Source organism: Diabrotica virgifera, chromosome 5 (assembly GCF_917563875.1).
Source record: "Diabrotica virgifera virgifera chromosome 5, PGI_DIABVI_V3a".
NCBI lineage: Eukaryota > Metazoa > Arthropoda > Insecta > Coleoptera > Chrysomelidae > Diabrotica > Diabrotica virgifera.
The window spans coordinates 107,207,040-107,230,061 of record NC_065447.1 but is presented as its reverse complement, the minus strand read 5'-3'; the positions used below and the strand labels follow the sequence as shown (position 1 = coordinate 107,230,061).

The 23,022-nt window shown below is 33.3% G+C and overlaps 1 protein-coding gene across 3 annotated transcripts in view; it reads left to right on the top strand.

Annotated features, from left to right (window-relative positions):
• LOC126885081 (serine-protein kinase ATM-like) overlaps positions 1 to 23,022 on the top strand; it is a 624,001-nt gene that overhangs the window by 64,010 nt on the left and 536,969 nt on the right. For all 3 annotated transcript variants that reach the window (XR_007698275.1, XR_007698276.1, XM_050651504.1), the window contains exon 9: positions 6,675 to 7,513. Coding sequence is in view for 1 of the 3 variants with exons in the window: in XM_050651504.1 (XP_050507461.1) it covers positions 6,675 to 7,513 (839 nt within the window). In the remaining 2 variants the exon portion in view is untranslated. The remainder of the gene's footprint in view (positions 1 to 6,674; positions 7,514 to 23,022) is intronic.

Sequence of the window (23,022 nt, the reverse complement as noted above, 5' to 3'; positions counted from 1 at the left end):
TTTGAGGGATTATTTAAAGAAACATCTTACCTCAAAATGTTCGATGGGACGAAAATCTGTTGTTACGAATAATCAAGAGGAAGATTTATGCAATAGAATAATTCGATTGGCTGAAGTAGGATATCCACTAACAACCAAAGTTTTGCGGCATTGTGTTTTCAATTTTTGCAACACTAACAATATCGAAACTGCCTTTAACAAAGATTATATGATGGCTGCACAAATAAAAAACAGACGCGCTCAAAGCATGAACCCAGCAAGGGCGCAAAAACTGAACAAATTCATTGTGAATGATCATTTCAAAAAATTAGAAAATATAATGAATAACTTGGATATCATGGACAAGCCGCAGTGCATCTATAACATGGACGAAAAAGGCTGCAGATTGTCACTGCATCACCAACAATCTGTACTAACAAAGAAAGGGGCGAAGAGAGTACATCTGGTAGCGAACGAGCATTATCAAAATGTTACAGTAGTGTCATGTGGTAACGCTTTGGGTGCTGCCATTCCGCCTTTGATGTTGTATAAACGAAAGAGAATGAAGCCGGAATGGGCAGATTCACTCCCACCAGGTAGTATGGCACTAATGACGGCCAAGGGAAGTATGACCATAGAAACATTTAAGCAATGGTTACAACATTTTTCGCAATATAGAACTCCTGGACCTTGTCTTTTAATATTTGATGGTGCCAAGTGCCATTTAGATTATTCCATTGTAACTGTCGCCAGTGAACTCGGCATCACCTTGTATTGCTTGCCAAGTAATACAACGCACGAGCTTCAGCCGATGGATAAGGCGGTATTTCGTAGCTTCGAACATTACTGGGATGAGGAAGTTTTAAAGTATTGGGCAAGGTATAAGGAACGGTCCATCACAAAACAACGCTTCGGAATAATTTTTTCTGTAGTTTGGGACAAATGTATGACTCCATCTAACATAAAGTCTGGTTTCTCGGCTACAGGCATTTATCCGTATAACTCTGACATTCTTCCTCCAGAAGCATTTGCCCCAAGTAGCGTAACAGAAGACAAGAATGTTGAAGGTCCAGGAGTACAAGATATTCTGCAAAATAATGAAAAGCAACCAGTTAGAGTCATTACTCCACCCCCAGGGCCATCAAATGTTGGTAGAAAACCTACGGTAACTGAATTAAGGGACAGTAGTGATTCAGAGGATGATGATGAGTCTGAAGCAAATGAAGATGAGAATAATGAATCTGAAGATGACGAATATGAGCCAACTAAAGAAGTATCCTTCAATGAAATGCTTGAAACACCTGAAATGGTACATAAGTATGGTACAAAGAAAAAAAAAGGTAGCATTAAATAGTCGCGCACAGGTCGTCACAAAAGACCTTTTTAATAGGAATACTGACTTCCTGCCAGAAAAAAAACACCAAAAGTGTCTGAGAAAAATTCTAAAACTAGAAAAGTCGAAATACGAAGGAACCAACACAAAAGCAAGGATGAAAATTGGTATTGTAAAGCTTGCAAAGAAGATCGAGTGGCCGACATGCGTCTTTGCGTTACGTGCAAATGCTACATGTATGATGAATGCCTGGGTCTTACAAAGACGACATAATTGCAGCATACATATGTCCTTATTGTTCATAAGTATCATTAATAAAACATGTTTGGTGTAAAATTTATTTAATTACCCATTTCCATTCCATATTAAAAATAAACCTATGCTAAAATGTATCCCCTGGCGATATACTACTGGGCTACATGACGGGCGTAGCCAAATGCTTTGATTTCCAACCAAATCACCCTAACATAAGCGGGTTCGATCCCCGATGCAAATTTTTCTTTTTTTATTTTTTGTATAAATTTTATGAGTTTAATATTTAAATAAAATATAAATAAACTGTTTAAAATATATTAATTTCGTTGAAATCATATAATAGAAGTATAACTTCTTACGTGCGTACAAAGTACACACACATTATTTTTTTTTCTATTCGGAATAGATTGAAAAAAAATATTGGGATGGCTGTCAAATGAACTCCGATTGCCCGATCAATTTTAACGTCGTAACCCCTACAACTAGACCATTTCGGCGATAATGGTTAAATGGAGCATACATTTGAAGCTCCAGAATTTCTTAACCGCTTAGGTAACCGATTTTGATCACTAAACATGAGTTTGAAATGTATTTAAAAGTAGTGTCTGATGCTTCTAACGTCAAATATGATAACATAAGGTATTATAGAATTTAGTGACCTTCTATTCTATATCCTTGTAGTCTCTAGATAGTAACTATCTTTTCCATAGGAAATAGATTTGAACATACTTATGAGGCCTATAACTTAAAAATTCGAATTTTTCCAGATATGAGGTATACAATGTTAGACGCGTCTAGAGTCCTCCTACAAACGCTCAGCTATTTGCGCAATTCGTAGGTTGAAATTTTGAGTAATTGTCGTAAAAGCAAAATTTTCAAAGTTCAATTTTTCAGTTTTTCGGCTATACTGAGCCGTGTGTATGTTCGATCCTGACCAATAATTTATTGTTTATTCTTTCAGCCCTCGGGAATAATGTAATCTTTCATTCTACGTTTAAATTTTTCAATAATATTTATTAGTTTTTTCAGGATTCGAAAAAAAAAAATAATACATTTAAAAATCATTGGTCCCAAATTTTGGGCCTACGCTCTTATGTAAAAAATTTTGTTTTTTTGTAGCCTTGAATTATCTTTGTTATTAAAATGTATGCGTATATTTCATAATTTTAATTATATGTAGTTTAAAATTATTAAAATAATGCGAATTTAATTTTTGCAATATCTATCACTTTTTAATTTAAAATTATTTTATTAGTACCTACGTTCTTTAACGGTATTGCAAAATATTGCAAAACCTCTAAATTTTAAAGAACCGCTTGGATTGACATGAAATTTGGAACACACATAGAGAAAATGTAGAGAAAATGAGAGAAGAAAGTGATATTGTGCCGATGTGTGCTTTTGCCCTGGGGGTGGATTCTACCTCTTCTCGCAGGTGAAAAAATATACGTCCAAAATAAGTCCGGAAATGGATAAACTGACTAATTTTAAGCAACTTTTGTTCTATAGAGTTTTTTCATTAAGTCAATACTTTTCGAGATATTTGCGAGTGAATATGTTCATTTTTGACAAAATAACCACATTTTTAGACGGTTTTTCGCAAATAACTCAAAAAGTAAGTATTTTGTCGAAAAAAAAACATTCTTAGCAAAAATATAGCCTGTAAAAAAGTGAAAAAAATACCACTTAACAAGTTGCTTTACTCGTGTGTATTGTTTATATGATTTAAAAGTTTCGTCGGTTCAAAGTCCTTATTTTTAAAAGGGCTGTAGTAAAAGGGCTTGAACGAATCACTAATCACGATTGTATGCACATTTTGAACAGCTATATCTTAACGAATTTTTGTCTTACAGCAAAACAAAAAAATATTCAGAAAAGCAAATCCGACTTCTTTACTGTTCGACATTTTTGTAATTTCGAATAATTTTAAAGGTATTTTGAAAAAAGCATTTTTTTCAAAATTAAAAATTTTAAATTTTTACTTTAAAGCCAAATTTTTTTAAAAATAAGCACTTTGAATCAATGAAACTTACAGAACATATAACACAACATAAGTAAAGCAACTTGTAAAGCATTTTGTGAAGCGGTAACGATTAATTTCATTTAAGTTACTAATCATATAAGGGGTGATTTTCCCGATTTTTTTTTTTGCCAAAACCAAAGGACCAACTTTATATTGAGCGTAATTTGCTTATATTTGATGCTAGAAACTTTTTATAAAAACAGAAATAAAGCTTTTTTAAACACTTAAAAAAATTGTAATGAGTTTTCCCCAAATAGGGCTTCATTTTTTGGATGTTTCTCGTTGAAATATTTTATTTGGAATTTGAGGAATATGAACCTATTTTTCGTTAGTTATAACTCTGCTTCTACTAGGTCTAGATACCTCATGCATACACCATTTTTTTACAGGCTATATTTTTGCTAAGAATATAAAGCTTTTTTAAACACTTAAAAAAATTGTAATGAGTTTTCCCCAAATAGGGCTTCATTTTTTGGATGTTTCTCGTTGAAATATTTTATTTGGAATTTGAGGAATATGAACCTATTTTTCGTTAGTTATAACTCTGCTTCTACTAGGTCTAGATACCTCATGCATACACCATTTTTTTACAGGCTATATTTTTGCTAAGAATGTTTTTTCGATAAAATACTTACTTTTTGAGTTATTTGCGAAGAACTGTCTAAAAACGTGATTATTTTGTTGAAAAATGAACATATTCACTCGCAAATAACTCGAAAATTATTGACTTAATGAAAAAACTCTATAGAACAAAAGTTGCTTGCTTAGAATTAGTCAGTTTATCCATTTCTGGACTTATTTTGAACGTATATTTTTCACTCCCGAGAAGGGGTGAAAATCACCCCCAGGCAAAAGCACACATCGGCACAATATCACTTTTTTCTTTAACATGCGTATGCCAAATTTGATGTCAATCCAAGCGGTTCTTTAAAATTCACAACAAAAACCAGTGAAAGAACGTACTGTATATACTGTTATTTGTTTTAAAAATATTCTCAAAAAACCATACCCACAAATTTACTACTTTTTCAAACGCTTTAAAACATTGAAAATTAAATTTTCCCAAAACATACATACATAAAAAGCTATAAAACTTGACTAAGTCTTGACTAAAAAATAAACCCCCGGATAAGTCTTCTAAGACGATGACATCGAGTAGGTATATTTTAATTAAATGTTTAATCCTTTTCTAACAAATCAAATAAACGAATTAAATATCTGGTAAACAAATAAATATTTTTCACAGAAAATTCTAAGGTAGCATTTAAATCATTTAAACAGGTCCTTGGCCGATTTAGGTTTAGCGAGTCTCAAATTGGACGGCGTTATGCATAACTCGACCTAGCGCCAAAACATAGTTTTGAGATAAATGGCTTCAAAGTTTTTCGTTTCTTAAAAATGCATTTATTAATATATTTGCACAAAATTTTAACAGAAGAATGATCACCTATAACTCTTTTTGGTTGCAAAGTTTCAATATAATCGCACCTACCATATTATAGAAAAAAAAAATAATATGTCGCTTGGTCTACTTATGCTTTAAATATATTTTAGGAAGTTTAGCTGATATACATTACTAAACCAACTACCATTTATGTCATTTGGTCTATTAATGCAAAACAAAATATTGCGATATGCCTCTTGTAATCACTAAATAAATAAACTAGTATTTTTTTAATTTTTATGATAAACGTGTATTGCTAAATTATAATCAATTGAATTATCATTAAATATATTTTTTGCATTTTATTGCTCTAAATTTATTTTACCATTCAATAGTGTTAATTCCAATGCAGTTAAAATTATATCAATAAAAAATTGGAGTATACAAAGTTTTTAAACTCGCGGTAAAATCTTTTTTTACATCTATACCTTTTTTATTGCCAAGACTGTGTTGTCATGTAAAATTATATTTATTTATCTATTAACTTGCAGTAGGGACCATTGACAATTCATAAATTTAATTTTGTTGAATTGTTAAAATTTGTTGTTATTCGAAGCGTTAGTGTACTAAACAGCGGTACATAGATACCTTTTTTATTGCTCAGCCAGTGTTAAGACATTGTAAAATGAGATTTATTTTTTAATAACTTGCAGTCCGAACCATTTGACAATCGATACGAATTGAATTTTGTAAAATTTTCAGTATTTTGTTTTTATACAAAGCGTAAGGGTATTTGAAGCAGTCTGAAGTAAATCGTGTTTTTTTATTCTTAGAATTATTTTATGCCTTATATAGGTATAGAGATTTTATATACATTATTTGTATTTTTGAATTTAATCATACATAATAACAAAATTTTCACTTTAAAACAATTCGATAATTTTTTGACCGAAACTTCAAAATTAATGTGTACATTAAGGGGTACAAAAATGATATTCTGTCCAAACGCTTAGTTAAGCATAACCAGACCAAAGTCGGCGCTTAGTCTACTATTGCGAAACTAAAAATGGCCGTTATGGATATAGTCTTGTTATGCAAAACTAAAAACCCTTAATAGACAGAATGTCGCTTGGTTTAATTTTGTTTTTCTTAGTAACCGTTAACGTAACAATAACAGGGATTTTTTCCAAGATAGTTTTAGCTATGTATCACCAGAATCCGCTGTTATCTCGATTTTAAAGAAATGGCGCTTGGTCGAGTTATGCATAACGCCGTCCAATTATAAAAAAACAATTATTATTATTTCAAACATTCGCTCGAAATAGTTAATTTGTCTATCACAAGACGAATACAATGGTAGAAAGTAATGGATAGAGCTATGAGTCATGCTGAAACAGTACACAGTTTGCGTGTTATTTACAAGGTCATAGCTCTTGTGAAAATCCAAGGGTATAACAATAAACGTTTTCTTTAAATCCTATATTTTCTTCAAAATCTGGCATCCTTGTATAGCAATAGGACAGGTGAAGGATCTACTCCAGTAAAAGTCTGCATACAATTAAATTTCTGTATCTAGTTTTGAAATGTATTACTAGAGGTCGCTACCTGACGGCAGATTAAAAGTCAAACAAAACTCTCGTAAAGGTTGGCTAACTGTCCTTTCTTAAACAATGCTACTATACTCTTGTAATCTGTTTCAGGGCATTTGGCTTAAACCAACACAAAGATGCCACCGAAGCCCTCTTAGAAGAATTAATCGGCAGAGAAATAGTAGACTTCGATGACATTCTTCCAACTTACCAGTCTGACGTCATTAACTTAACGCTACAGAGCATCAGAACTTACAATGCTGGTTTACGTCACATGATCCTAAACAACGATGTGCAGAAGAACGAGTGTATAATGAAGAGCGTACTGAAACCCCTAACTCACACAGGATGTCACTATCTTCGCAATAAAGATACCGCCGCATTCCTAGTAAGACTGATTTTAAAGCAGTGGCAATCCAAAGACCAACAACCAAAAAGTGAAGCAGTTGACATAGACGAGTATGACAAATTAACAGAAATTTATTTTAAATCTTTGTTGGACGAGGAAACGTTGACATTAACAAGTAGTATCCACACTACGGTCATTAAAGCTTCACCAGATATACAACGAGAATGTGTTACGCTGCTAGCTACAATGAGTTCAAATTTTGTAAAAGATAATGAAAGTGTAGAAGTTTTGCTAAGTAAAATCGCGCTCTTAGTGAATATTGCTAGCTGCGTTACGGAATATCAGATAATGTCCGAGGAAGATAGTAAAAGTTGCTGGTTTGGAATGATAGAAGAACTTTTCGAAGCTGATAGTCTTACGGAATTAAATTTGACTGAGTATAAAATCGAGAGAGAAATCAAGAGACTTATAGATTGTGTTAATATTCTGAATGACTTATTTTCGTTGGACGTCGCCAAGTGGGCAATGGATAATCTGAAGGAATTGTTTCCGTTTAAGTTGTTAAAAAAGCTTTCTGATGTTTTAAATCGCCTACAAAACGGTAAGTATATTTTTTATAAAAAAATGTAATATCTAAATAATTTTTATCGAATATCTTATATCTCTTTATATTTATTAATCCATGTATAGGGCATTTATACAGGGTGCGTAGGGAGGAACGCACCAAACTTGAAGGGGTACATGAAAAAATAATGACAGTTTGCTTGATAAACATATGTCCGCAAATGCTTCGTTTCCGAGATTCAGGGTGTTACAATTTTTTTTACAAACTGACGATTTATTTATTGCTCTAAAACAGGTTGAGGTATGGAAATTAAATTTGGTGGGTTTTACGACGTAGTTATTGCACATTTTTTGACATACAATTAAGAATTTTATGTTCACCATTGGCGCGCGTATAGGTACGCCAGGGCGCGCGTATGGGGTCTGAAATTAAAAAAATAGTGCGCCACTGGGATATTTCAAATTAAAAATTTTAATTCCTCGTTCAATTTCTGACAAACAGTCTATCTTCCCAATCTATTTTTTCATGCGACGATTCCGTTTAATGCAAAAAATAAAACATCTTAACGCTTACAAAGTGTTAAATAAGTTTCTACACATTCATATAAAAATATCGTCAAATACTTTGTGTTAAGTGTTAAGATGTTTTATTTTTTGCGTGAAAACGGAGCGTCGCATGAAAAAAAAGGAGGATGGATTTTTTGTCACAAGTTGAACGAAGAATTCAAGAATGATTTTTAATTTGAAATATCTACAGTTGTAGAGTTTTTTAAATAAACTTACTACAAGTGTACCTTTTAACGTTTTTTTTTTCTGTGGAATTTATGGCTTTGGTGAGAACCAATTAGCCAGACCATGTTAGATTGTATAAATAGTTTGTGTAAATTGTTTCATAGTATCAAACTTGAGCATGATGTATTCATTTGTTTTGTTAGTAATATGTAGCATTAGTAAAGTGTAAGGTGTTTAATTTTTTTTTTCTTCCGCGCTAGAGAGCATCAACCCGGTTCAACGCCGCGGAGGTTTTAGCCCTCTTTGTGTGTATGTTTTTATTTTTTTTTTTTTTTTGTTTTTTTTTTTGTTTTTTTTTGTTTTTTTTTGCTTTTTTTAATTGGTTAATTTTTTTTAATTGGTTTATATTTTTTATTATTTTTATTATTTTTTTTGTATTCACCTTTTTTTTTCTTTAATGCTTTACATTTAGTTTGTTTTGCAGAATTGTTTACAAAATTGGTTAGTAATTTTACAATTTTAGTTTACAGTTTATGATGTGTTGATGAAGTACATAAAGTATATTATTATTTCCTGAAAAAATAGTACAATTTAGGTCTATTGGAAGGTTTATCTTGTAGTGAATTAAGTTTTTATATAGATTATTAATGTTTACAATATTTATTGGACATTCAAGTAAAACATGTACCAATGTACCCATTTTACCACAACTACACAGTGGATCGTCTGTAATTTTTATTTTGTGCTTATAATAAGGTGTTAGTGCATGGTTTGCACGTATTCGATTTATTGTGGCGACAAAGTTTCTGTTTGGTATTTTGTGAAACCATGGTTTTCTGGGGATCCTTGGCTGGTGTTTACAAAAGTTTGTTCCGGTTGTTGATGCACTGTATAGGTTTTGCACATCTCATTTATTTTGTTCCTTTGATTTAAGAATAAATCGGACGGGGGTAGTTTAAGATTTAGTTCTCCTGATGTTGGAGCTGTTTTTGCTAAGGCATCCACCATTTCATTACCTGTTATGCCTGCGTGTCCCTTTACCCATAGATATATGACGACTTTATTCTTGATGTGTATCTCATTATGTAAATACAGGATTTTTGCTTCAATATGATTAACTGATCTATTTATTTTAACATTTTTAAGTTTATCTACTGTACTTTTGCTGTCCGTACATATTATAAATTTGTCGTGGTTAGAGCCGAGTACGTATTTCATAGCTTGCACTATTGCTGTTAGTTCTGCAGTGTATATGGAAGCTTCCTTTGGTAAAATAAATTTTTTGTCAGTATTTTCCTCAAAATGGTAAAAGGCACAACTGGTATATTCTTTTGACTTTGATCCATCAGTGAATATAGAATCATAGTTTTGTACAAGAATTCATCTGTACTCAGTAGATATATCTTAAAAACACCCTGTAATTATCTACGATAATTACTTTCAGTTATTTATGTCATCATAACAATATTACAACCTTCATTCGATTATATAAATATTGTTATCCTAGATCACGATTCACTAATAATTGCAGAGTCAATTATAAACACTTTTCATGGTCGATGCTGAATAGGCATTTCTAAATATATAAACAGCAAAACTATAACAAGGGAATTCTTATTATTATATTGGACATTCGTCATTCTATTTTGTGATCAGACGTAATATTTCCACATTAAATATAGTGTCTCTTTTTCTTCACGAGACGTTCTTTGGGTGCGGTGCTACCAGCTTATGCTCATGCGAGTGTAAATAAAACAACTCAACAAGTAAAAGCGTATCAATTATTCCACCCCTCGGATAAGGGATAACCACCCTCACCGGGAGCAGATAGCCTTAATACCAGGGCTGTCATATGGCGATCCAAGACCAGGCGAGAACGTAAGGAACAAGCAGTCTAGAACGAGAAATGGAGAAACACGTCAATGTTCTGGCACCTCGACCACCCTAGAACAGTGTGGTATGCAGAAAAGGATGGAGACATCAGGCTTGACATGGAGCTGAATGGAATGGTATGGGACGTGCAGCGAGGACTTTTTGGGTGATACGAACACAGACGTGTAAAAGTGGTAAGTCCATATTAGCTATTTTTATGGTATTTCCTGATTAATATAAAGTATAAAGTATAAACATTATGTGCTACCTTAATTACATTAATATATGTTTCAAGTTTACCTATTTTTACTTAATTATTCTATTCTATTACCAATATTTATCAATATACAAAGATTTTTTTTTACCCTCATATTAAGTTATTATAGGACGCAATGATACAATTTTATATGATTTTTTTACATATTTATCAACGTATACTTTATCCTTGCTGACTTTTATTCATTTATTATTTGACTACTGATGTTTAGTACATTTTTGCAATTTTTTATGATTTTAATATTTGCTATCGTAAATATACCTATCAAAATAAATATACGATATATAACAAATATACGCTATATGCATAATACATTTAAATTATTATTCTAACTACTTATTTACAAGGGTTAATATAACGTTATTTATTTTTGAATTTTTTATTACCACTGCAATTTTTACATATTTTTACCATATATTGACGTATTATTTTATCTCCATATTTTTTTACTATATATCTATATACTACATATCTATATACACCGTAAGACTATCGAATTTATATTTTCGCTAAGAAGTGCAGAAGCTGAAAAAAAAAGAAAAAATTATGTATAAATGAGTAGCAACAAAGTTACTTGGGAAGATTTTGTCAAAATAGTTGAGGAAATTGCACAAGAAATAGACAGGCAAAGCAGAAGAGTCTTAAAGAAAAAAGTTCCGAAATCTAAGGACATAAAGGAAGAAGTGACGACACAGCTAATTAAAGCTTATAACAAGTTCACGAAATTGACTAGGAAATACTGGGAAGCACTTTCGGACAAACAAAGGGAATCGTGCAACAAATATTTTGGAAAAATCAGAGACAAAGTTATACGATCATTTCAAGCAGTAAATGTGAGAACAGTGGTTCCAAGTTCAATACATCAACCAATCGACAAGGAAGTTGAAGAGGAACAAAGCGATGAGGAAATAGAAGAAGGAAAAAGCGACGAGGAAGGAGAAGAAGAAATAATTAACGACGGAAAAAAAGAGGAAAAAGGTGACATAAAACAAGATATAACAATATTAAACATGGCTTTGACAATCAATGAATTTTTGAATATCGCAAGCAAGATATTGCCCAACGAGTTCGATGGAAGCGCAGGGAAATTACAACCATTTTTAGACGCATTAGAACTACTTGGAAAATTGGCAGAAGGTCATGAAGACACAGCTGTAACGCTAATAAAAACGCGACTCACCAATAAGGCTAGGAACCTAATAACCACAGAAGATACGATTCCACGGATAGCTGAAGCACTAAAGAAAGAATTAAAAGGTGATAATCCGAAGAATTTAATAGCCAAATTAGCCAAAAAAAGGCAAGGGCATAAAGATGCAGCAGTGTACGCATCTGAAGTGGAAGAGTTAGCAGAACAATTAAAAGTAGCATACATAGCGGAAGGAATGCCACTTGACTTAGCAAAGAAATATACGACGGAAGCAGTAGTAACAACAATGAAACGAAACGCTAATGCAGAGAAAGCTAAGCTAATACTGGAAGCAGGTAACTTTACATCACCGCAGGAAGTAGTATCTAAATTTTTGTCGATCGATACGACTGAAGAAAATGCACAAGGAAGAGTCTTAAATTATAGGACAAACTACGAGAATAGGAGAGGACAGCAGCAATACAGAAGAGGATACCATAACAAATATGACAGAGGAAGAAGAAATAACTTCGGACAACGGAACGAAGGAGAAGCAACGGACAATCAACGAAATTATTCGAACAGAGGATACAGACAATTTAACAATCAAACATACAGAGGAAACCAGAGAGGCGGACGTAACAGGAGCGTAAGGTTACTAGAAATAGAGGACAGTCAAGAAGAGCAAGAAAACCAGCAGTTGGGGTTTTGAATGAACAAGAAGTTGGAAGCACACAGGCAGAAATAAAGTATAACATTTACAACTTCGACCTAAACCTAACGAACTTTGTACGAATGAAAACAGGAATTCTTGAAAACACAAGCACTTTTATCATAGACACAGGAGCTGACATTTCAATACTAAAATGTTCACAAGATTTTATGAAGGAACAGGTGAAACCAAACACAAAGGCGAAAATAAAAGGAGTCACTAAAGGAGAGTTGCAAACAATGGGAGAAGTTGAGACAACACTCGAAGTAAAAGGAACTCGATTCGAACACATCTTTCAATTGGTAGAACCTAACTTTCCAATTCCAACAGACGGAATCATTGGGAGAGACTTTATTTCTAACTTTCAATGTATACTAGATTACGCAAACCTTAAAATGCACATTAAAGAGGACAACGATTGTTACATTAGTACGAAAATTCTGGATAATATAGACAATGACACCATAATAATACCGCCTAGATGTGAAATTTACAGAATCGTAAAAATTTTTCAAACGTTAAAGAAAGACAGGATAGTGGAACAGCAAGAAATACAACCAGGAATATTCATAGCAAGAGCAATTATTTCAAGTAATAATCCATACATCAAAATTTTGAACACAACGTACGAAACAGTAAATGTAGACGCAAGCACAATCAGGACGTTGGATATTAAACTATTCAATGTATATAGGCTAGTCAACGACAGCAACGACAGAAAAAAAGAATTACGAGAATCACTGAAATTAGACATACCAGAATACATACGAGACAACTTAGTATCGTTATGCGAGGAATATTCAGACATATTCGCCCTAAGGCATGATATGTTAACCTGTAACAATTTCTACGAACAAAAACTAAGAGTTAAAGACCAAACTCCGGTATATATCAAGAATTATAGGACACCTCATGCGCAAACAGAGGAATTAAATCGACAAGTACAAAACCTAAGAGACCAAGGAATCATAGAACCATCTACATCCGAGTACAACAGCCCAGTAGTACTGGTACCGAAAAAAGCTATAGATGGAGGAAAAACATGGAGATTATGCATAGATTTTAGACAACTGAACAAGAAGATAGTTACAGACAAATTTCCATTACCAAGAATAGATTCGATATTAGATCAACTAGGAAGTGCAAAATGGTTTTCAGTTATAGACTTAATGTCAGGCTTTCACCAGATACCATTAGAAAAATCATCGAGAAAATACACATCGTTCAGCACAGAAAATGGAGCATTTCAATTTACCAGATTACCTTTTGGATTAAATGTAAGCCCAAATAGCTTTTCAAGAATGATGTCAATAGCATTTTCAGGATTAACACCAGACAAAGCATTTCTTTACATGGACGATATCGTAGTAATTGGAATATCCGAAAAACATCACTTAGACAACCTGAAAAAGACATTCGAGACATGTCGAAAATTCAATTTGAAACTTAACCCAGGAAAATGTCAATTCTTTAGAAGGGAAGTAACATATTTAGGACATGATCTTTCTCAAGAGGGAGTATCACCAGACAAAGCGAAGTATGCAGCAATTGAACAATATCCGACACCTAAGACAGCGGAAGAAACAAAGAGATTTGTAGCATTTTGCAACTATTACAGACGTTTTATTAAAAATTTTGCGGAAATATGCAGACCACTCAACAAATTATCGAGGAAAGGAGTAGAATTTTCGTGGACCGAGGAGTGTGAAAAAGCATTCAAAAAGCTTAAAGCATCTCTGACGAAACCACCAATTTTAAAATATCCTGATTTCAACAAACAGTTTATCTTAACAACAGACGCATCCAATGAGAGTTGTTCAGCAATCCTAAGTCAAGATTATAACGGAATTGACCTACCTATAGCATATGCATCAAGAAGTTTTAGTAAAGGAGAATGTAATAAACCTATAATCGTTAAGGAATTACTAGCGATTCATTGGGGAATTAATTATTTTAAATGTTATCTATATGGAGCACCAACATTCAAAGTAAAAACAGACCATAAACCTTTGACACACCTATTTGCAATGAAAGAACCAACCTCAAAACTCACGAGGATCAGATTAGACCTAGAAGAATATGACTTCGAAATAGAGTATATAACAGGGAAAAGTAACTACGCAGACAGCCTTTCAAGAATAACATTGCATCAACTAAAAAACCTATACATAGACAACGCCCATATACTAGCTATAACAAGAGCTCAAGCAAAAGAAAAGGAGAAAGAAGCAAGACAAACAAAGGCTGAAAGTGAACTCGCACTACAGCCAGAAGCCACCAAACAGACAGTAAGTAAGGTACTAAATAATTTAGAGGCGCATAGACTACCAATTTTGTCCTTTGGAGCAGAACTAATCTCACCAAGACTGAGCATTAGGGCCAAAAACAAAATAAAATGCAGCAAAAGCATAGCCACAGGATTGAATCGTTTCGATTTAAACCAAGCGTTGGTACAGCTTGATAAGCTGGCGGTAGAGAATGCAGTACGTAAAGTAAAAATATACGTAAATGATATTATTTTTAAAATGTGCACAATTGATGAATTTATTAAAGAAGGAAATAAAAAATTGAAGAATATAGAAATATACATATGTGAAGTACCAGAAACAATAAAAGATGACAAAGAAAAACACAGATTAATAGGAGAATACCATAATCACCCGATGTTCGGAGGACACGTAGGGAATAACAGACTAATTAAGAAGCTAAAGGCAAGATTCCGATGGAAAAATTTGGAAAAAGACTTAAGAAAATACGTAAAACAATGCCACAAATGTCAAATTAACAAACCGAAAAGAACACATGTCGAAGAGTTCGTGATATCGGACACATCTTCCAAACCATGGGACATAGTATACATAGATACAATAGGTCCATTCACGAGAAGTAATGAAGGTAATAAATACTGTATCACAATGTTGTGTGAACTGACAAAATACGCGGTCAGCATACCAGTGTGCAATAAAGAAGCAGAGACAATAGCAAGAGGAATCTTTGATCATTTCATACCAACATACGGACTCATGAAGCAAATAAGAACAGACCAAGGCACAGAGTATAAGAACGAAGTAATGCAGGAATTAACAAAGCTATTAAAAATAGAACACAACTTTTCAACGGCATACCACCCACAGTCCATTGGAAGTTGCGAAAAACTACACAGAACGTTGAACGAGTACGTAAGAGCATTCATAGACGAAGACAGAGAAAATTGGGATGTGTGTTGCAGAATGTTCACATACTGCTACAATACAACCCCTAACGTGTATCATGGATACACACCGTTCGAACTGTTATATGGCAGGAAGGTTAACCTGCCGGAAGACCTTACACATGAGATTCAACCATGTTACAATATAGATGCCTACTACAATGAGTTACGATACAAACTACAAAGCGCACACGAGAGAGCCAGAACCTTCTTATTAAAACACAAAAAAGAGCGGCAAGAAAAGAATAAGCTCAAAGCAACACCACAACAATTTAAAATAGGAGACCTAGTCCTTGTAAAAAGGGAAGAGAATGGTAAGTTTGATAGTCTTTATGTAGGTCCTTTCACGATAACAGAAGTAAATAACGTTAATTGTAAAATCAGAATAGAAAACAATAAAATCAAGGAAATACATAAGAATAGATTATATGCTTACAATCCGAAAACACAGTGAGTGACAAGTGTTACGAAACAATGTTGTTAAACGAACATTTTATATTATTTATGTATTTGCGTAGGCTTAGGAAGTTTGTATATAAAATAAATTTTTTGTATTGATTACAACACAGTATGGGTTGGTAGCACGACTTGCAAATTTCCCTCCCCGTAGTCGGAAAATTCCTAAAAAGGGAAGGTGTACAAGAATTCATCTGTACTCAGTAGATATATCTTAAAAACACCCTGTAATTATCTACGATAATTACTTTCAGTTATTTATGTCATCATAACAATATTACAACCTTCATTCGATTATATAAATATTGTTATCCTAGATCACGATTCACTAATAATTGCAGAGTCAATTATAAACACTTTTCATGGTCGATGCTGAATAGGCATTTCTAAATATATAAACAGCAAAACTATAACAAGGGAATTCTTATTATTATATTGGACATTCGTCATTCTATTTTGTGATCAGACGTAATATTTCCACATTAAAGATAGTGTCTCTTTTTCTTCACGAGACGTTCTTTGGGTGCGGTGCTACCAGCTTATGCTCATGCGAGTGTAAATAAAACAACTCAACAAGTAAAAGCGTATCAATTATTCCACCCCTCGGATAAGGGATAACCAGCCTCACCGGGAGCAGATAGCCTTAATGCCAGGGCTGTCATAGTTTGGCCAGTATTTGTTTTTTGTTTCGTTGAACTTTGTTTAATTGATACTTGCTACTTCTTCACTTTCAAAATAGTAGGTTCTAATTTCACGTGAAAAAATTTGTTCAGGTGAGTAAATTAAAACTGGAGGGAGTTGGTTGGAATAGAGTATATCTGTAATGTCAGCTATTTCTGAGAAAGTTTCTACTATGAGGGGGGTTTTCTTGAAGTGCCAGTATCTATGGGTCAAAACTTGAACTGTTAGTGACTGTACACTATTGAGGTAAGAAGTTTTTTTTGAAATGGTTTTTATCATGAATTTTCTGCTCAATAGTTGTCTTCTTAGTTTAAGAGGAAGTTCCACGGCTTCAGCTTGTATAATGTTTATGGGCGTTGACTTACGATATCCCAGGCAAACTCTTAAGCATTTATTTTGTTGTATCTCGATTTTATTTAGATGTGTATCTGCTGCTGTTCCATAGAGTTGACTTCCATAATCCATTATTGATCGTACCATTGTTTTGTAGAATAGTAAAGCCTTGTTTGGGTCTGCTCCCCACTTTGCTCTACAAAACGCTCTTAGGATATTTATAGAATTACTTGTTTTTTTGATAATTTGGTGGATACAGTCCTTCCATAATAGTTTTCTATCTAGATGCAGACCAAGATATTTTACAGAGTTACTAATACAGAGTTTATATTTTCCTATTGTTAATTGTCTTTGATAGTTGTGTCTGTTTCTAGAGAAAATAGATATATTGGTTTTGGACTCGGATATGGAAAGTCCCATGTTGTCTAGGTATTTTTGGATTTTTATAAATTCAGTGTTGATGTTTTCTATACATTTGTCCTCTGATTTGCTACTGGTGTAAATAACAACATCATCAGCGTATTGAATAATTTTAGACTTTTGTGATATAACATTTTCTATATCCATTGTGTACAGGCTGTAGAGGATTGGGCTCAGGATACTACCTTGTGGTAATCCAGATCTACATATTCTTGATTCCGAAATTTCTTGATTTATCTTTAAGGAAACTGATCGATTAGAGTAAGCTGATTTTATGAAGTTGGCAAAGGAGGTTGGTAGACCAATATTGATGAGCTTCTCTTCTAGTATATTTATTTGAACATTATCATATGCTGAAGTTATATCCAAAAATGTGGCCAAAGTGCTGTATTTGTGTGTGAATCCTAGATAGATGTCATTTACTAGTATCGTTAGGGGTTCCAAGGAAGATCTTCCCTTTCCAAAAGCATATTGTGAGTCAGGTAATATTTTTTCATTTTCTAGCCAATATTCAAGCCTGTTCTTTATCATTCTTTCCACGGTTTTAAATATACACGATGATAAAGCTATGGGTCTATATGAATCTGCATTTCCATTCTGTTTTCCAGGTTTTTTGATAGGTACTATGATGTATTCTTTCCACATCGGTGGAAAAGGAATCCTATTTATCCAAATAGAATTGAACAATTCCAACAGGGCTTTCTTATGGTCTAAGGGCATTTTATGCAACATATTGTATGAAATGTTATCCGCCCCGGGAGATTTATTATTTGTTGATTTAATGCAATGATCGAGTTCCCATAATTGAAATAACGATTGTAGGAAAGAAGTGTTCCTATTTACAGTAGCTATTTGTTGAGTAATGTTGTTTTCGACCCATGGAGGTGAGATTTTTGTGTGGAATTCGCTTATCCAGTCTTCTTTGGGGTCCATCAGGGGTTTATTCGCTTGTTTTCGGTTTTTATATCGGTTTACTTTGTTCCACACTTCTTTAATTGGTGTATTTTGATTTAGATTTTGGCAGTAATTTATCCAACTTTTTTTCTTAGTTTCTTTAAAAGTTTTTTTAGCTACTGCATCAAGTCTTTTATATTCTGTTAGATTATTAAGCTTTGGAGCCTGTGTGTAGGTTAAGAAAGCTTGTTTTCTTGCTTTAGCAGCTATGTTACAGGTTTCGTTCCACCAGTCCTTTGAGCAATGATTTCTATTTTGTGCGTTTGATTTTCGTAACGGAATTGCTTTGTCGGCAGCTTTGTTAATATTGTCGATAATGCCCATTAGTGATGATTTTGGTTCTGTTGCTTCAAGGGTAGCGGTGTATACATCCCAATTAGCAGCCTTGAGTCTCCATATATTATGTTTTGTCTGTTTAATTTGCGCAGGTGGGATATTCCTTCCAAATTGTATGTGTATTGGTAAGTGATTAGAGCCATAAGGTTCTTCTAAAGTACACCACGTAATTAGTTGTGTCAGATCCTGTGTACAGAGGGTCAAGTCTACAGCTGACTTCTTATTGTTTGCTAATGTAGGTGATCCGTCGTTTATAATTACTAGGTTGCATTGTTCGATAGCTTCCAAAAGAATCTTGCCATAGATATCGTCATATCCATCGTTCCATGCCAAACTATGTGCGTTAAAGTCGCCCCCAATTATGAATGGTTTTGGAATTTGTTCCAAAAAGTTAATCCACTGTTGTAATGATAGTCTAGTTCTCGGTTTAAGGTATACTGAAACGAAGTAAATTTTTTTATGTATATATGGAAAATTTACCGAGATACAAGTATGCTCAAAACTGATTGTAGTTGGAATTGAGACTTCTTGGTATATTAAGTCTGATTTTAATAAAATGGCAGAGCCGCCGTACCCGTCGTCCCGGTCACAGCGAATATTGTTGAAGCCTTTAAAATTATAGTATTTTTCTGCTTTAAACCATGTTTCCGATAGAAGTGCAACGGAGTAGTTGCCCCTATCTAGTAGATATTCTCAGTTATTTTTATTAGAAACTGCCTAACGGCAGTTCCATTGAAGAATATTTATTGCATGGTTGAGGTCTGAGAATGTGATGACGTGTTTCCATTTATAGTTAATTTGACTAAGTTTTCGAGTTCTTCCTTATTTATATTTTTACTTTTTGTTACTAAAACTTTTGTGACAATTTCTATAACTAATTCTAATATTGAATTTATCATGCTCTAGTCTGAAGGAGATGCAACTGGATTATTATTAATATTTCCCTTATAGTTAATGCTGTCTAATATTCCTCCCGTAGGTAATTGAGATCTAGGGGAAGATATAATTTCATTATGCAAAATTAATGTTGGATCTGGACTATTTGGTCTCTGTCTTTTGAATGTTCGAGAATTTGTACTATTTGAATTATTATTGTAGAATATATTATTAGTTGAAATTTTGTTAATTGGATTTGATGGGAATTGGGTGGGTGTATAATTATTGGGATTTAATGGAGGGAAAGTTTTGAGGCAGGAGAGGTTTGTAGTTTGTTCCGTATTTATGGATGTTACTTTTGCATAGGAGTTTCTGGGGAACTGTTTGTTTGCGTCTTGATAACTAATATTATTGGAAGACATAGCGTCTTTAATAAGTTTTTGACGCTGAAATTCTTGACACGCGCTTAAATTTGTAGTAAAATGATCCCCCGAACAGTTAAAATATTTTGGAGTGAGATCGGTCTTTTTACATTCTTTTGAGTTGTGGGATTCTTGACATTTATCGCACCTAGCCTTGCTCTTACACTGCCCACCTGTATGCCCAAATCGAAGACAATTAAAGCATAATAGCACCTTTTGTTTGTATGGTTCGACTTCCTTTAGTACCTTGTTGATTGTTATATATTTTGGTAGCACTTGTGACTTAAAACTAACTACGCATGTTTTTGTTGGAATGTATTGAGTACCGTTTTCATCTACTTGCCTTCGATTTAATCTTGTGACTTGAAGGACTTCAAATTTACAGTGTAAATCGTACATTTTTATTCTGTTTTTAACATACTCTACTGAAAATTCTGTGGAAATATCTTTTATTACGCCCTGTCTAACTAAAAGAAACTTAGGAATGTATATGTCTAGATTATTTTTTATAAATATTGCTTCATTTTTTTTAGATATGATGTAGTTAGCCGATTTATAATCTTTAAATTTTATACGTATTTTATTTCTTCCTACTGCGTCAATGCTTACAATTTTTTCATCAATGTCTTTAAAATTTGTGATAATAATGTCACCTATCCTTAACGCGTTTAATCTGCCTTTAAAATCGGGTGAATTATTTTCTAAATACGCGTAAAAAGGTCCTAGGTCGTTTTGTCGGTAAAGAAATTCCTCCCTTTTTGTTCCTACTTCTTTGTTTATGTTATTTGTTATTGAAGTGTGTACATTAGCAAAGTCATTATCGATAATGGGTTTATTATTAACAAGTTTTGTGGTACTTATCTGTGTAACTGGAACAATATTTTTAAATCCTAACAGCTCCTCCTTTGAAGATGTTGCATGTTCTGTATCCATTTGGGTTTCTAAAACATTTTTATCGGGGGCGTCGCCCCCGCTAACTGACCCCGTTTTTATTCCGATTTCGCTTTTTTATTTGGTTTAATTAATTTACTTTTAAAGTTCACAAAATATTTATTTAAATATCTAATTTATAGACACCGATTTTAAAAAACAAGCTTCTTTCCTACGCACGTCTGACTACCACGACGAATGGAAGCTAAGTGGTTTTAACGTTAAAAACAAAAATATTCTCATTTGAGAGCTGTATAATTATTTAAACAATCTTTATTTAAAGAAATTAAAAATTTTGTTATAATAAATAAATAAATTTATTATAACAAAACAAAAGCAACTTTGACATTTAATAATGAGTTAGATGGCTCTACTCGAGTTACTTGGGAACAAAAAAAGAATGAAGAAAATTACTCCATGGTAAGCCGAGAAAATGCATTTTTTAACGTATACCGATTTTGAACTTTGAGATTACATTTTCTCCAACATAATTTTTTATTGGAATTTTGCTATTTTTGGCAATTTTCACTCGTGATATCGATATTTTTTATTATAATAATATATGTTATGATTATTTTAAAGATATGGAAATTGGTGTGAAGAATGAGGATAAAAATAAAAAGGCGATGGTTCGAAAATTATGATCCTATTGTTTATATCATTGCCGTAAATGTCGGTCAACTTTGACCGGTTGTATCTCAGGAACCACTCATCACAATTAAACGTTTTTTCTTTTAAAAGAAGCGTCCTGCTGCTTTTTTCCAATACCGTTTTCGTGATTTAATTTAATTTAATATTTCCCGAGATATTCTATTTGTTTATAAGCCAAAACATTGTTTATAATTTAAAAGCATTGGATATGGCGATTGTTAACACATTCTTTAAAAAGAGAGAAACTCAACTTATTACCTACAAAAGTGGACAACATCAATCCCAAATAGACTACTTCATGATAAGGAAAGAAGACATACGTGAATGCAAGGACTGCAAGGTAATAGTTAGTGAGACAGTAAGCCAACAACATAAGCTGCTTGTTCTGGACATCGAAGTAAAAAGCGAAACTAAACAAAAATATCGGAGAGGACCACAAAAAATCAAGTGGTGGATGCTAAAAGATGAGAAGGAAGGTCTATTCAGGGAAAGAATAGTAGAAAAAATATGTTGGAACATGAAAGGAAGCCCTAACACAATTTGGAGAAAAATGGCCAATATTATTAGAGAGACGGCTATTGAAATACTTGGGAAAACGTCAGGAAAGAAGTTTGAAGATAAAGAGACTTGGTGGTGGTCAAATGAAGTACAAGGAAACATAAAAGAGAAGAGAAAATTATATAAAAAGTGGCAAGAAACCAGATCGGACATAGATCTTCAAAACTATATGGTCGCCAAAAAGGAAGCGAAAGTAGCAGTAGCAAAAGCTAAAGCAGAAGCGTATTCAAACCTATACGATCAACTTGATACCAGGGAAGGCGAAACGAAGATATATAAAATAGCCAAACAGAGAGCAAAGAAAGCAAAAGATTTTAATCACATTAGATGTATCCGAGATGAAAATAATAAAATACTAGTTCACGAAAGGGATGTCAAAAAGAGATGGAGAAAGTACGTTGACAGCTTATTAAATGAAGAATTTGACAGACAGCCTGTAGAGTCAACGGATACAGTAGCAGCAATGGTCACCAAAATAACCAACGAGGAAGTGGCTCAAGCGCTTCAAAAAATAAAGAAAGGAAAAGCGGTAGGACCAGATGATATTCCTGGGGAAGTATGGAGAGCATTGGGAGACAGGAACAAGGTGGCTAGCAGGTCTATTTAATAGAATTATGGAAGTTGGACAAATGCCAGACGAATGGAGAAGCAGTATACTGGTACCTGTTTACAAAAACAAGGGAGATATACAACAATGTACAAACTACAGGGCTATAAAACTGCTTAGCCACACCATGAAAATATGGGAAAGAGTAATTGATAGACGGATACGTGAAGAAACCGAAATATCCGAGAATCAATTTGGCTTTATGCAGGGTAGATCAACAACAGATGCAATTTTCATTATAAGGCAGTTGATGGAAAAATACAGGAGTAAAGAAACAAACGCTCATATGGTATTCATTGATCTTGAGAAAGCATATGATAGAGTTCCTCGAGAGATTCTGTGGTGGGCACTCAATAAGAAAGGAGTCCCTGGTGAATATGTAAAGATTG